The 16,294-nt window shown below is 43.3% G+C and overlaps 1 protein-coding gene across 4 annotated transcripts in view; it reads left to right on the top strand.

The window, feature by feature from the left end:
• The window catches only part of LOC116316876 (myotonin-protein kinase), a 91,457-nt gene extending 77,620 nt beyond the window's left edge, over nt 1–13,837 (top strand). The window contains exons 12-15 of one of the 4 annotated variants that reach the window (XR_005614708.1): nt 1,496–1,597; nt 4,289–4,350; nt 4,540–4,614; nt 11,693–11,703. Coding sequence is in view for 3 of the 4 variants with exons in the window: in XM_039618915.1 (XP_039474849.1) it covers nt 1,496–1,593; nt 4,289–4,350; nt 4,540–4,614; nt 11,693–11,782 (325 nt within the window). In the remaining variant the exon portion in view is untranslated. Of the gene's footprint in view, nt 1–1,495; nt 1,598–4,288; nt 4,351–4,539; nt 4,615–11,692 lie in introns of all 4 variants that reach the window. The other 3 variants (XM_039618915.1, XM_039618916.1, XM_031735523.2) reach the window with 3 other exon arrangements.
• Nucleotides 13,838–16,294: the final 2,457 nt, after the last annotated feature.

Below are 16,294 nucleotides of genomic sequence, written 5' to 3'. Positions count from 1 at the left end.
ATTCTTATTGTTTTCTCAGTTATACTGTTAATGATAAAGTGAGCAAGTGAGTAAAATTATACTTGCATAGCACCTTTCAAGACAAAGATCACAAAATGCTTCACAAGGAAATGCCATACATAAAAAAAAAAAACTTTATTAAATGCAAGTATAAAAAGATTAGTTTTGAGTTATTTTTTGAAAGCGACAACTTAGTCCAAAGATCTGAAGCTCAGAGGAAGAGAGGTCACTGTCTATAGTTTTCAGCCTCATATGGTGTTTGCTGTTTGTCATTGACAAACTCCAGTGAGATCTGGACGCCACCACCTGATGAACCCAACAGAATCACCTCTTATCTGCTCAGAATTGGTGACAAAGGGCAGCCCTGGCAGAGTCCAACACTCACAGGGAATGATCCTGACTTACTGCCTGCAATACAAACCAAGCTCTCGCTACAGGGACTGAATAACAACTGGCCACACACCCAATACCCGCAAAGCACTCCCCGCAGGATATCCCAAGGGATCGGTATAATGTCCACAAAAGACATGTAGACTGGTTGGCCAAACTCCCATGAATAACCTTGAGAGTATAAAGAGCTGGTCCAGTATTCCACAGAGAGTATGAAAATTGCATTGTTCCTCCTCAATTTGGGGTTTGACTAATGGAGAGACTGTTCTTTCCAGTATCCTGGCATAGACTTTCCCAAGGAGGCTGAGCAGTGTGATCCTGTATAGTTGGAGCACACCTTCCTGTCCCTCTCCTAAAACAGGGGAACCACTCCAGTCTGCTTGTCCAGAGGCACTGTCCCAGACCTCCATGCAATGTTGTGGAGATGTGTCAGACTGTCCTACAACATGAAAAGTCTCCAGGAGCCTCTCTGTCACTTCGCAGTTGCTTAACCACATAGTGACCTAAACCCCAGTGACGGGCAAGTCGTCCCCCTTCTCCCCAGGCTCTGCTTCCATAGGTTCTCAGTTATCAAGGTCATGGTTTTCTAAGGAGCTTGGAAAGAAAGCAACTAGACTTGTTTAATTTTCTTGAAGACATTTCACCTCTCATCCGAAAAGCTTCTTAAGTTCTAAAATCAAATGGTGAAGAGTCCCAGGTATTTAATCCCCAGTCGGTGTTATCCTTCAAGAGGGTCATATTAATCATATGACTCATCACATGAGCCAAGGTGTGATAAAAGCCGTGGGTCATTGTCAGCAGAGGCTTTGGGTGAAACCATTGTGAGAGCTTGCCTCACCCTAATATGTACCCATTGAGGTCACCTGATGCAAGCTGTGAGTGGGGATTGAAGCGCCAGAGAAGGCATAAACTTAATTGTAGGTAGCGTTGTCAAGTACAGACATGTTTTAAAGGTTCGTTAAATAGTATGAGGTATTTTTTACAATGCTAAACTTTACGGTTTTGACTGCAGATCAACTTTGAAACCCTAACTATGATGCAACTGCAACATATTAAAATTCATTTTTAGAATTAGACACTGAACAGAGCTTGCTTTATCCTACAGACGATTTCATGAAGCAGAGATGCGATATTGTGAGCTGGAGAAAGAAATGGATAGATTAAGGGAAGAAATGCAGGAATGGAGAATCCCCAAGAAGACAGGCAAGTGAGCAACACTCATCCTTCACCACATCATCATCTTCTTTGTCATCAACATCAGTCCATACAGTCTACCTCTGTTTAAGTACAGTCAATATCGTTCTGACACGGTGAAGATCTTTGTCGACTTTTATCTATCAGTCAACCAATATTTATGTGACCATTTATAAAAGCAGGGAAATAGACAGAAGTCTAGTCCATGTTAAGATAAAGATGTATTTTAAATTTAGTCCAGTTAATCCAAGTATTTTAGTAAGACACATGGAACTATATACAGTATCTCACAAAAATGAGTTCACCCCTCAAATTTTTGTAAATATTTTGTTATATGTTCTCATGGGACAACATTGAAGATATGACACTTTGATACAATGTAAAGTAGTCAGTGTACAGTTTGTATAACAGTGTAAATTTGCTGTCCCCTCTAAATAACACGACAGAGAGCCATTAATGTCTAAACTACTGGCAACAAAAGTGAGTACACCCGTAACTGAAAATGTCTAAACTGTGCCCAAAGTGTCTATATCTTGTGTGGCCACCATTATTTTCCAACACTGCCTTAACCCTGTGGCCATAGAGCCCACTAGAGCTTCACAGGGTGCCACTCCTCTTCCACTCCGCCATGATGACATCATGGAGCTGGTGGATGTTGGAGACCTTTTGCTCCTCCACCTTCAATTTGAGGATCCCCCACAGATGCTCAATAGGGTTAAAGTCTGGAGACATGCTTGCCCAGTCACGTACCTTTATCCTGAGTTTGTTTGGGGCGATCGTGGCTCAAAGAGTTGGCAGTTTGCCTTGTAACTAGAAGGTTGCCGGTTCGAGCCCCGGCTCGGACAGTCTCGGTCGTTGTGTCCTTGGGCAAGACACTTCACCTACCGCCTACTGGTGATGGCCAGAGGGGCCAATGGCGCGATGTGGCAGCCTCACTTCTGTTAGTCTGCCCCAGGGCAGCTGTGGCTACAACTGTAGTTTGCCTCCACCAGTGTGTGAATGAATAGTGGAATTGTAAGTGCTTTGAGGGCCCCGAAAAGCGCTACATAAATGCAATCCATTATTATTATCAAGACACTGGTCTTTTTGGAGGTGTGTTTGGATTGTTATCATGTTGGAATACTGTCCTGTGGCCCGGAGTCTGAAGGGTGGGGTTCATGCTCTGCTTCAGTATGCCACAGTACATGGTGGCATGTACTGATGTATTAATGGCATGGTTACCTCCATTAATTGTAGCTCCGCAGTTCCAGCAGCACCCATGCAGCTGTAGACAAGACACACTTGTCTTTGTATTCCTCACCTGGTTGCTGCCACACATCCTTGACACCATCTGAGATAAGTTTATCTTGGTCTCATCAGACCACAGGTGATCCATGTCCTTAGTCTGCTTGTCTTCAGAAAACTGTTTGTGGGCTTTCTTGTGCATTATCCTTAGAAGAGGCATCCTTTTGGGATGACAGGCATGTGATGTGCGGCGTATGGTCTGAGCGCTGAAAGGCTGACCCTCCAAGCCTTCAACCTCTGCAGCAATGCTGGCAGAAATCATACATCTATTTTTAAAAGATAACCTCTGGATATGAGACTGAGCATGTGCACTGAGTTTCTTTGGTCAACCATGGCGAGGTTTGTTCTGAGTGGAACCTCTCCTGTTTAACTGCTATATGGTCTTGGCCACCGTGCTGCAGTTCAGTTTCAGGGTGTTGGTAACCTTCTTATAGCCTAGGCCATCTTTATATAGAGTATCAGTCCTTTTTTCAGATCCTCAGAGAATTCTTTGTCATGATGTGCCATGTTAAACTTCCAGTATGACCAGTATGAGAGAGTGTGAGAGCAACAACACCAAATTCAACACACCTGTTCATCATTCAAACCCAAGACCTTTGTAAAACTAACGAGTAACATGACACCAGGAAGGAAAAATGGCTAATTGGGCACAGTTTGGACATTTTCACTTAGGGGTGTACTCACTTTTGTTGCCAGCGGTTTAGACATTAATGGTGTGCTGAGTTATTTAGGGGGACAGCAAATTTACACTGTTATACAATCTGCAGACTGACTACTTTACATTGTATCAAAGTGCCAAATCTTCAATGTTGTCCCATGAAAAGACATAACAAAATATTTACAAAAATGTGAGCGGTGTACTCACTTTTGTGAGATACTGTATAACTCACTGTATTGTCCTGAAAAATATATGTGGGCTTGAATGAGTTCCAGACGACACTGATCTACTATGAATAAACAAAGTGCTGTACAATCCCAGCCATGTCTGTTTATATTGCTGGCCTCAGTCAGAACATGGTGATGAAAAATCCATTCTAAAAATACCCCTGGTATGCAGAAAATTGGATGTTAATACAGTGTCATGAGGTTTTTAAAGATCAGTGATACTGCTGGACTGATGGATAAATGTGGTGCAAAAGCATGTACACATAAAGCATGTGCCTTGCTTAATTTGGGACTATTAAAAAAGTGAGTAGCCAATTTGACTTCACAGCTTTCACCCACCTGCTTTCTTCCTCTATTTACACGAATTGTTCTTCTTTCTGTTCATCTCATATACATACTGTTTTTTAATCGGTTCTCTCTCTTCTTTGTGTTACTACAAATATGGATGGCAAACAGTGCACACAAACAGCCAAATGCCTGCAACAGTGCACACACATCATAAACTCTGACATTCCTCTCTCTCATCCAATGACAGAGTTGAGTAGCTGCCCATCATCTCTTGCTCTGCCTGCCCACTGTGTGGAAGCAACAAGGGATGTAAGCCTATCTTTAATCCACTTTCATATTGTCTTTCTCTGCCTGACATGAGAAACAAAGCACTTTTTAAAAACAAGCATGTATCTGTCTGATTCTCCAATGCATTTGATAAACTATTAGTGGTTGTCGCAGTTAGCTTCACCCATAGTCTCTGTGTATATTCACTACTGAAACTTGCATTTGTTACAGAGAGGGAAAGCGCCTCCAGCCTGCCATTACCCACTGGTGATTCCTCTCCACCGCCACCTGCTCCTGTTCCACAGGGTACAGACATAATACTATACAAAATATTGTATCAGTTACAGTTAGTATTCTACATTAGAATGTCTGAGTAAAAAGAGTAAAAAAAGATCGGGAACATCAATCAAATGAATCTGTGTCTCCCATTTAACTTCCACATTGGTTGAGTAGAATAGATTTTTGCTCAACAGATATGTAAGTTGCCAGTCTCCTTGAAGTAACTTTGGGAAAGACTCTGTCCTTGTTTGGCTAACATTATTTTGCAGGTTTCAATTATGGGATGTTCCACAATATGTCAAAGCTTCAACACGTCTTCAGTGAAATGTTTTTATTTGATACTTCATTTCATATACAAGACACCGTACAAAACATAAAAAAATATTGTTGTGCTTTGTTCTGAGGGGCTGATATCTTTTTGGGTCTTGGGTTGATTTTGAATGTACTATTTATTTATACTGAAAATACCATCACCTCTACTCTCAAACAGTTTCAGATCTTGGTGTAGTGGATTACAAAAATCACTTGAGGTTTTGCAAGTCAGTATATAGTTTCTACAGATTTGTCAGCAATGTCACTGTCATTAAATTTATTTATATATTGAGTTCATTTATATAGCATAAAACCACAACAATTGCCTCAAGGCACTTTTTATTGTAAGGTAAAGATCCTACAATAATACAGACAAAAGTCAAAGGAGTTTGCAAAGAAAAGCGTCTGGACTTCTTTAAGTTGCTTGAAGACGTTTCACCTCTCATCCGAGAAGCTTCTTCAGTTCTAAGGTCAAATGGCCGAGAGTCCCAGATTTAAACCCAGTGGGAGTATCCCCCAAAGAGGGACAAAGGACCCCTGGTGATCCTCTAATCACATGCGCCAAGGTGTGAAAGCGGGTGGGGACCTAATCAGCCAGGGTTTCGGGTGAGCTCATTGTGAAACCTGGCCCCACCTTGTCATGTGAATTCCTGAGGTCAGATGGCCCAGGATGTGAGTGGGCGTTAAGGCGTCTGGGGAGGGAACTCAAAACTGGATTATAGATGGCAGACAGTTGGTGTCGTAAACCACCGCCTCTGTTCAAAGATGGTCGCTCACAGTGGACATAGATGGCCTCTTTCACTCCTCTTTCAAACCATCTGTCCTCTCTGTCCAAAATGTGAACATTGGCATCCTCGAAAGAGTGACCTTTATCCTTAAGATGCAGATGGACTGCTGAGTCTTGTCCTGTGGAGGTGGCTCTTCTATGTTGTGCCATGCGCTTGTGAAGTGGCTGTTTGGTCTCGCCAATGTAGAGGTCTGGGCATTCCTCGCTGCACTGTACAGCATACACCACGTTGTTAAGTCTGTGAAGTTAAGTCTCTACATTGGCGAGACCAAACAGCCACTTCACAAGCGCATGGCACAACATAGAAGAGCCACCTCCACACCTCTACATATCATATGACCCCCTATAAGGAAGTGCTTTGGGAACAGTGGAAAGAAAACCTCCCTTTGAACAGGAAGAAGACTCAGGGAAGGGCGACCATCTGCCCTGACCAGTTAGTTAGGTGTGAAGGGAGGAGAGCCAGAGATTAATAATAACCAATGATTAAATGCAGAGTGGTGTATAAACACATAGTGAGTGAAGAAGAAACACTCTTCTTCATGCATCATGGGAAGCCCCTAGCAGCCTCGACCTAATACAGTGTTAATCCAGCCGTAACGATTTGCTTTGTGTGCATTGTCAAAAAGGAAAATTTTAAGCCTAATCAAAAAAGTAGAGTGGGGGTCTGTCCCCCAAATCCAGACTCAGAGCTGGTTCCACAGAGGGGCCTGCAAGCTGAAGGCCCTCCCTCCCATTGTAGTTTCTTTTTTTTTTTTTAAACCTGTCCTGTCCAGCAGTTGTGGCAAGCAGAATTATGTTCTGAATACTTTGTTGTGCTAACCATATTTGCTTTCCCAAGGGAAGCACCATAGAGTCTCTGTAGTCTAATGTTTTTGTTTTATTGGTTTATTTTACTATTCATATGACTGTCTTGTAGATGTTATGCAGGACGAGACAGGGTTAAAGGCCAGACTAGTGAAAGATAGTGAAGATGTAAAATTATTGTAAAATTATTAACAAGGTAATCGACTGTGGGAGTAGAGTTCAGGTAGCTGCTCTGCACTGGCACATGGTAACAGGACTGATTCCTACTCTCCCAGAGCACTTTATTCCTCATTCACACAAGCACATTCTTCTATGCTTAAGTGCATTTTATCTACCAATTACACACATTCATACTCCAATGGATGCATGGGAGAACAACTTAGGGTTAGTATCTTGCCCAAGAATATTCAGGAATGTGGAGTGGTACAGCCAGGGTCTTAACCACCAACCTTGCATCAGTATATGACCTGCTTTACCTCCTGGGCTACAGCTTTACCTCCTGAGCTACAGCCACATGGCGTTAAAGATAATAACATTGGATGATTTTTTAAAAAAAACTTAGTTACAGCACTTTCAGAAAGACATCTACTGTGATAAAATCTATTCCCCACTGCGGCATAAACCATTATTGTAAATGTAAGTAATATTGACAAATGATCTGACAAAAACATTTTGAATCAACTGAACGCTTTTCAGGGAGTTTTTAGGACATGCTGCTAATAACTAATTACAGTAATCCAGTCTAGAAGTAATAAATCTATGAATTCGTTTTTTTTCTCAGCAAACGTTGCCCATTGGGGAAAAATGATTAGAAAAAGAACAGGTTGGCTATATACCGAGGTCTTCAGTTTAGGACTACGCTTCCTCCTCACGTCACCCAGCCATCCTGTTTTCCCAGGAGCTTGGGACAATCTGCTGGAGGAGTGCTAACAGTGCCTATGCTAGCTTTGGGCACGCCAACAGGGGACTGGCTAGCTATGGGTTTTTCAGGGGTGTGGAGTTGGGCCTTCGATTCAGTGATCAATCAAGTATCATTACTACTATAGGATGCACAGAAGTAATAAAAACATCTGAAACCCTGCGTAAGAAAGGGCATGAGGGATAGGTGAAAAGGTCATGGTGCTAGTGAGTCGGCTACAAGCTAAGCTAAGGTAGTGAGTCCCTAGAGACCCAGTGTGAATTCAATAAAGGTACTGGATTACAATCCTTGATATTATTGTGTGGATATATACTTAGTGTGAATATAATTAGTGGGTGGTTCAAGACAAAGTGTGCTTTGGATAAGGTACATGATGATTAGACTATGAAATAAGACGCGTTTTTAATTAAACGTTAATGAAACGTGTTTGTAAATGCGCCTACTTTGCAAAAGAATGCATTTTATTTCACTATACTTACTAGGATGTATAATGATAAATATGAGTTCACTGCACGGTTTACATCCAACTCCAACTGACCTGGTGGTGAGTTGGATCAGGTGGTGGGGGAGGACGCTGGACAGACCCGGTGCACCTAAACGTGTAGTGAGGGTGTGCTGGGAACGTCTAGCAGAGGCCCCAGTCCGTGAGATCTTCAACGCACACCTCCGGCAGAGCTTCAACAGCATTCCGAGGGAGACTGGGGACATTGAGTCCGAATGGACCATGTTCAGCGTCTCCATTGCCGAAGCTGCTGCAGTGAGCTGCGGCCGCAAGGTGGTTGGTGCCTGCCGTGGTGGTAACCCCCGAATCAAATGGTGGACACCAGAGGTGAAGGGAGCCACCAGGCTGAAGAAGGAGTCCTATCGGGCTTTGTAAGGAGTAAATATTTGAACAAGACATTCTTCAGGCGAAATAAAGACACTCAAGACAGTTTAGATGGTAACAACGTGCGCACGCTGGGTGAGCGCTGCTGTCTCAGGCCCACAACCAGCGTATGCGGCAGTTCTTTATTTATAGCGTTTCAGAGTGTGTGTGTGTATGATCTCAGAGTGTGTGTGTGTGATTCTGAAGAATGGGCCCCTCTTGGTATTTGGGAGTGTATAGATAAGAACGTCCTGCTCTCCCCTTCCTGGGAGTGAAACGGCTCGTAGAGAGCCAGGTACAGAGGAGATGTACTGGGTGAATCATATCTGAGAACACTATGCTTTTGTCTTTCATTTAAGCTTCACTTCAGCGAAACAGTAAAACCATAAAATACGATTAAATGGAAAGAATAAATGGGTAAACAACTATTAACACTAAAATTAAAGATAAACTTTCAATAACATATGAATAGAAGTGGGAAATCTCTTAACAGGCTTGGTTAGCCTGTGGGACTCCGGAAGCAGCCGACAGGTATCGACAGGCCAAGCGGAATGCGGCTCGGGCAGTGGCTGAAGCAAAAACTCGGGTGTGGGAGGAGTTCGGAGAGGCCATGGAAAAAGACTTTCGGACTGCCTCGAAGAGATTCTGGCAAACCGTCAGGCGTCTCAGGAGGGGAAAGCGGTGCTCTACCTGCACTGTGTATAGTGCTGGCGGAGCGCTGCTGACGCCGACTGAGAAAATTGTCAGGCGGTGGAAGGAATACTGAGGACCTCCTTAATCCCACTGACACGCCTTCCGAGGAGGAAGCAGAGTCTGGGGATGAGGGAATGACCCGCCAATTTCCGGGGCGAGGTCACTGAGGCAGTTAAACAACTCCTTGGTGGCAGAGCCCCTGGTGTTGATGAGGTCCGCCCGAGTTCCTGAAGGCTCTGGACGTTGTAGGGCTGTCCTGGTTGACACGCCTCTACAATGTTGCGTGGAGATCAGGGGCAGTACCCTGGACTGGCAGACCGGGTGGTGGTCCCCATCTTTAAGAAGGGAGACCGGAGGGTGTGTTCCAACTACAGGGGATCACACTCCTCAGCCTCCCTGGGAAAGTCTATGCCAGGGTGCTGGAAAGGAGAGTTCGTCCGCTAGTCGAACCTCGGATACAGGAGGAACAATGCGGTTTTTGTCCTGGTCGCGAACACTGGACCAGCTCTTTATCCTCTCAAGGATACTCGAGGGGTGCATGGGAGTTTGCCCAACCAGTCTACATGTGTTTTGTGGACTTGGAGAAGGCATTCGACCGTGTCCCTCGGGTGTCCTGTGGGAGGTGTTATGGGGAGTATGGGGTGTCTGGCCCATTGCTACGGGCCATTCGATCCCTATACAACCGTTGCAAGAGTTTGGTTCGCATTGCCGGCAATAAGTCAGACCTGCTCCCGTGGGTGATGGGCTCCGCCAGGGCTGCCCTTTGTCACCGGTTCTGTTCATAATTTTATGGACAGGATTTCTAGGTGCAGCCAAGTGGCGGAGGGCTTTCGCCGGTGGCCTCAGAATCTCATCTCTGCTTTTTTGCGGATGATGTGGTCCTGTTGGCTTCATCAGGTGAGGGCCTCCAGCTCGCACTGGAACGGTTCGCAGCCGAGTGTGAAGCAGCGGGAATGAGGATCAGCACCTCCAAATCTGAGGCCATGGTTCTCAGCCGGAAAAGGGTGGAGTGCCCACTCCGGGTCGGGATGAGTTCCTGCCCCAAGTGGAGGAGTTCAAGTATCTCGGGGTCTTGTTCGCGAGTGATGGGAGAAGGGAGCCGGAGATCGACAGACGGATTGGTGCTGCGGCTGCAGTGATGCGGACGCTGCACCGGTCCGGCCGTCGTGGTGAAGAGGGAGCTGAGTGTAAAAGTGAAGCTCTCAATTTACCGGTCGATCTCGTCCCTACCTCACCTATGGCCACGAGCTGTGGGTAGTGACCGAAAGAACGAGATCGCGGATACAAGCGGCAGAAATGAGCTTCCTCCGAAGGGTGGCTGGCCTCTCCCTTAGAGATAGGGTGAGAAGTTCGGCCATCCGGGAGGAGGCTCAGAGTAGAGCCGCTGCTCCTCCACATCGAAAGGAGCCAGTTGAGGTGGTTCGGGCATCTGACAAGGATGCCTCCTGGGCGCCTCCTGGGTGATGTGTTCCGGGCATGTCCCACCGGGAGGAGGCCCCGGGGCAGACCCAGGACACGCTGGAGAGATTTTACTCTCGACTGGCCTGGGAACGCCTTGGTGTTCCCCCGGATAAGCTGGAGGAGGTGGCTGGGGAGAGGGAGGTCTGGGCTTCTCTGCTTAGGCTGCTGCCCCCGCGACCCGGCCTCGGATAAAGCGGATGAAGATGGATGGATGGATGGATGCACGGTTTACTGGATTTCTATTAAAATTATGGGAGGCTGTGACTCATGAGGTAGACTGGTTTGTCCAGTTGTGTTGATGTTTTAATCCAGTCTCCTTGTCAAATATCCTTGGGTTAGATATTGAATCCTAAATTGACACTGATCTTTAGTTTGCAAGTTTAAAGAGTTTATATTAAAAAGGGGGGGGGGGACACTGAAAATCTACTTGGCCACCTGCTGAAAAAAACAACAGCCAAACAACAGCACAACAGGGAAACCACAGCAACACCAGGTACTTAGAAAGTATGACAATTTTATTAACTGCTGACATGTATTCAAACAGTTTTTGTCCTATTGATCTTACCAAGTCAGCTTCAATAATTACTTCATCCAAAGCATCAATGTCTATTAGACCACACTCATAAAAGATTATTCGAAGACTGTCATCATCAAATGTGGAATGGAAACATCAACTGTGATTCATTTGTAGAGGAATGGCGTGTTTGAATTAATTCATCCAGGAAGTAGATTTGTATCATAGGACATTAGTGAATGTTACGATCTTCTTATGAAAGGGTTTAATCTCTGTGTTGGTTATGTTGAACCACAGAGCAGTATTTCATAATGTTGATGATAACATTTTATTACAGACATTATAATATACCACTAGTAAAAAGGGGATTATTTATTTATTTAAATGTTATTTATTGATATATTCAAGCTTGTGTGGGTAAACATGCTTCACTTAGACAACATACATTTATCTATGAAGCCACATGACACAAATCAGTTAGTTTCATTTTTGTAGACTGATTTTTTTCTCTGATTCTCTGATTTCTCTGTAATATGTTATATGTATTGCAGGTTCTTTACCTCGCAATATAAAAAGACACTGACTGACCATTATGCTGTTGGTGCTGTATAAATAGAATCAGAGCAGTTTTGGGTTTAGTCTTCCCCAAGAATACTTTACCTCTAATGGCCAAATTCAACATGATGTACAATTCAGTTTAATGAATGATTAAAGAAAAAAATTTTGTAATGTTCTTTCTTTGTCCTACAGATTCGTCTGCCACAAGTAAAGAGTGAATCATACCTTCTGGTGTGTGCAGAAGGGGGGAAGCTCCAAATATGGAGGAGACACTTATCCTAAGCTCTCTGAAGATGTCACCACTAGAACAGGAGAAGAGAACTGAGCCTCAGCTTTTTGCTCACTCCTTGCCCGAGCCCCTCACAGCTTTCCAAACTTCCACCTGAAAAGAAAAAGCAGGTTAAACACTGTTAATATCAACTGTCATCAAAGTGTTGCAGGAGATTCAGATGAATATTTTGATATGAAGAGAAAAGCAGTTGCTGGAAGCTAATGAGGAAGAAATGATGAAGACATCTTCTGACCTGCCCTGCCTGCTTACCAGCCTGAAAGTCATAGAAGAAATATACTGATTTCAGAACGCACTGAATTTACTTTGTTGTGTGAACACTGAAAGGGAAACGAGCTGGATAAATTGCTCCCTAACACACTACCTTTACGCATTTCAAACCATATTGCTACAATTTTTTTGTATTATGTATCAACACAGTTTGTACTTGTGTTCCATAACAATGGTTTGCTGTGTGACTTTAGAACTGAAATTGTTGACCACAATATCTCTTTGGCACCTCCATGACTCTTACAGTATGACCAGTGTGCTACAAGCAAAACAGTTCAGCCAGCCAAGTGAAATGAATCATGTGAGGGAAATAATATTTGGTCTCATGCTGAATTTGTGACTTTGCTCAATTACAACAAAAAATGAACAGTTTTTAATATTTATAGTAGTTTTGTTTATGGAAGAGAAACAGAATACCAACCAAATATCCAGAAAAATCCAACCCAGCCACAGTCCTGAGTCCCACAAATTAGGCTTTTGCCCATGTGGGACATAGATTACAATCAGTCAGTTCCACACAGCTGGAGCTTGTTGTTAAATGTTTACATCATATTCTATAAATCATGTTTGTGGTGACTGTCCTGTGAGGACCACATATCTGAAAGAAAATCTGTTCTTCATGGCCTCAGAAACACAGGCCTACATCTTGAGTTGTTGAAAAAGTATATTAAAATATTTATTTAAACAAATCAACTTAATAAGAAAGAATTGTTCAGTCAGTGACATAGTTAATATCCACAGGGGGGTTCAAATGTTAATGAAAAATTAAGGTTGATAACAAGAGACGAACATACGAGAGAGACTACAATTTGCTGTGAGACTGAAATAACTGTACTATAGACATAAGTGACGTTCTATATATTGTGTTCTATATACTATATATATCAACCTACTGAAGATGGGTCTTGGATGGTTTTTCCAGCATGACAATGACCCAAAACATACCACCACCACCACAACAAAGGAGTTTTTAAAGAGAAAGTACAAAGTTATGGAGGGGCCTAGGCAGTCTTTAGACCTCAATCCTATAGAAAATCTGTGTAGGGAGCTGAAGTTTCAAGTTTCAAAGCAGCAGCTAAAAAAGAATTTTGAGTTTCTATAAAGAGGATTGGGACAAATTCTTCCTGAGATTTATGCAGATCTGTGCTTGTCAACAAGGGTTTCCCCACCATCTACCATGTTTTTTTTTCTTTGGGATTAAGTAGTTATTTATTAATTTCAACCCCCTTAACCCTAACCCCAATACCGTAACATTTATATCATATGATCTTTAAGGAATTTTTGTTGATATTCTGTCTCTTCCTTCAAAGGAAACTATCATAAAAATTCGAGGCTACTCATTTTTTTTGGTAAATCTTACAATTTCAGCAGGGTATCAGATAACTTTTTCAACGACAATATATACACGATAGGTTTTCCTCCTCTTAGGATAGTGAGCAGGGCAGTGGAGCTGAACTTTGTGAACTAGTTCGCAGGCTCTTTTTGATTTTAGTTGACCAACTCAGGTACCAAACACCATTTATATGTTCGACCTAAAAATCTATACAGAGTTAATTTCTAGGCTCTGATATCTTTGCTTCCCACAAGAAAATAACCTTGTAAAAGGAATGGGATGGACAACACTACATTATCTGAATGGGAGTGAGAATGAGAAATCTACTACTAAAAATTTAAGGACTAGCAGCAGAAATTAAAGTTATACATGTCATACCAATTTTGGAGTCCCAAAATGTTTGTGTCTTGGCGGTGAATGAACAAACAATAAATACTGCTAAAAACTACAGAGACAAATTACATAGATTGATAAAAGAGTTTGCTTTAAAGTGACTACAATCACATTAAACACGGTAATCAATCAATTTTATTTATATAGCAATTTTACTGACAACAACTGTTGACCCAAGTACTTTGCAATACAATAATCAGATAAAACTTAAAAGGAAAGTAAAATAAAAGATAAGAAAATAATAAGAATAAAATAATGACAGACTCATATAGAATTAAAGCCGCAAGCAGCGTTATGAGGGCCCTTGCACCCCATCGCGTCGAGCCACGCCCAACACCTATAACCAGCACGTCCGATCTGATGTCACATTGATGGAATTCATGCATTTAACCACCAGCTAACATTTCATCTCATTCAATCATGATTAAAGTCGTCCCACTAGGTGGCGCTCTAACCATTACTGATAAATGGCATAACAAACATTTCCGAGCTCAAGTCTCATCATGCCTGCGACCTTTGGGAGAGATTGGACATTGTGTTTTTGAGTGACAGCAGATTACTGCTTTTTGACGAGTGATTGAAACTCCACGTGCTGCCATGACCACCCCGTTTCCCTGAATGTAAAAAGCTTCGCAAATTAACATCACAAAGGTCTTTAGCTTTCACACACTGGAGATCGCGTCGATCTGACGAAATCCCTTGGAGGAGTTCGTCAAAGAAAGGTGCCTGAAAAGAGGGGAAAATAGCGCCAAAATTACACATTCATTTTAAAATGGCTGACTTCCTGTTGAATTTGGGATATTGCTCCAAGAGACTTTTTTGTACATCTTCATATCTTCCATAAGCTTACTAGGTTTCAGGCTCATAGACGAAATGCAGAGCAGGGGCTGATGTTTTGAAACATTGTAGGGGGCGCTGTGGAGCCAATTTGCAAGATTCCATAAAAATGATCACATAACAAAAAAGCGTCTGTGAAGGTTCTCAGTCATCCAGGTCATCGTAGTCAAAGGAGTTTGCAAAGAAGAAAGTCCTCTCTGTCCAAAATGTGAACATTGGCATCCTCGAAAGAGTGTCCTTTATCCTTAAGATGCAGATGGACTGCTGAGTCTTGTCCTGTGGAGGTGGCTCAGAGAGGACAGATGGTTTGAAAGAGGAGTGAAAGAGGCCATCTATGTCCACTGTGAGCGACCATCTTTGAACAGAGGCGGTGGTTTACGACACCAACTGTCTGCCATCTATAATCCAGTTTTGAGTTCCCTCCCCAGACGCCTTAACGCCCACTCACATCCTGGGCCATCTGACCTCAGGAATTCACATGACAAGGTGGGGCCAGGTTTCACAATGGGCTCACCCGAAACCCTGGCTGATTAGGTCCCACACCTGCTTTCACACCTTGGCGCATGTGATTAGAGGATCACCAGGGGGTCCTTTGTCCCTCCTTGGGGGGATACTCCCACTGGGTTTAAATCTGGGACTCTCGGCCATTTGACCTTAGAACTGAAGAAGCTTCTCGGATGAGAGGTGAAACGTCTTCAAGCAACTTAAAGAAGTCCAGACGCTTTTCTTTGCAAACTCCTTTGACATAACAAAAAAGCCTTCATCACATTGGAGGTGTGCGCCAAATTATAAGACTTTTTAAACTTTCCAAGCCCCTCAAAAGCCACTTCGTTGTTCATGGTGAACCACGTTGCCAACAGGGTGCGCCGTTCAGTTTAAAGTCACAATTTTCGCACTGAAGCATCATGAAGGACTGATGGTAATATTCACCGCTTTTGAGGTGGCCACGATAAACCTGTGAAAATCAGTACAACAAAATGAAAGACATGACATTTCCTGTTGCCACTAGGTAGCGCTCTGCGTATTCCTGACAATGGGCACATCAATCTGTTCAGGGCGGGTCTGACATCATGCCTGTAAAGTCTGGTTCTGATCAGACTGGATTTCATTGAGTTATACTAATTTGTTTCTTCATGGCGAGACATCAAAGTTCGCCATGCTGCAGGGCTCACACCCTTTCGCGAAAACTCACACTTTTCACTGTAACCCAAGACCAACTCCTTAAGGCTTTCCTGGAGAAATTTGACGCTGCAGATGTCACCCATCATAATACTGTACCCCAAAGTGTAAAACGTGACATTTTCTGCTCCCACAAGGTGGCGCTGTCCCTGGTGTCAAATATGGCAGTTGAAATCTGTTCAGGGTTGGAGCCTTATCATATGTGTGCTCTTTGGTCCACGTCGGACCATGTATGACAGAATGAGAGGCAATAAGATTTTCATGGCGAGTCATCGAAATTCGCAGTGGCGCCACCGCCTCACGAAAACTCAAAAGCTCCGCAATTTAACATAGCCCAGGTGTGTAGTTGACACTGACCAAAGATGAAGCTTATATGACCAAATCCCAAGGAGGAGTTCGCAAAAGTTCGAGGCATGGAAATGGCAAAATTAGAGCCAAAATGTGACCTTCAATCCAAAATGGCGGACTTCCTGTTGGGTTTGCGTCAATGGTC

The sequence above is a fragment of the Oreochromis aureus genome, linkage group 10 (genome assembly GCF_013358895.1).
Source record: "Oreochromis aureus strain Israel breed Guangdong linkage group 10, ZZ_aureus, whole genome shotgun sequence".
Lineage (NCBI taxonomy): Eukaryota > Metazoa > Chordata > Actinopteri > Cichliformes > Cichlidae > Oreochromis > Oreochromis aureus.
This window is presented reverse-complemented; position numbering and strand designations above follow the sequence as displayed.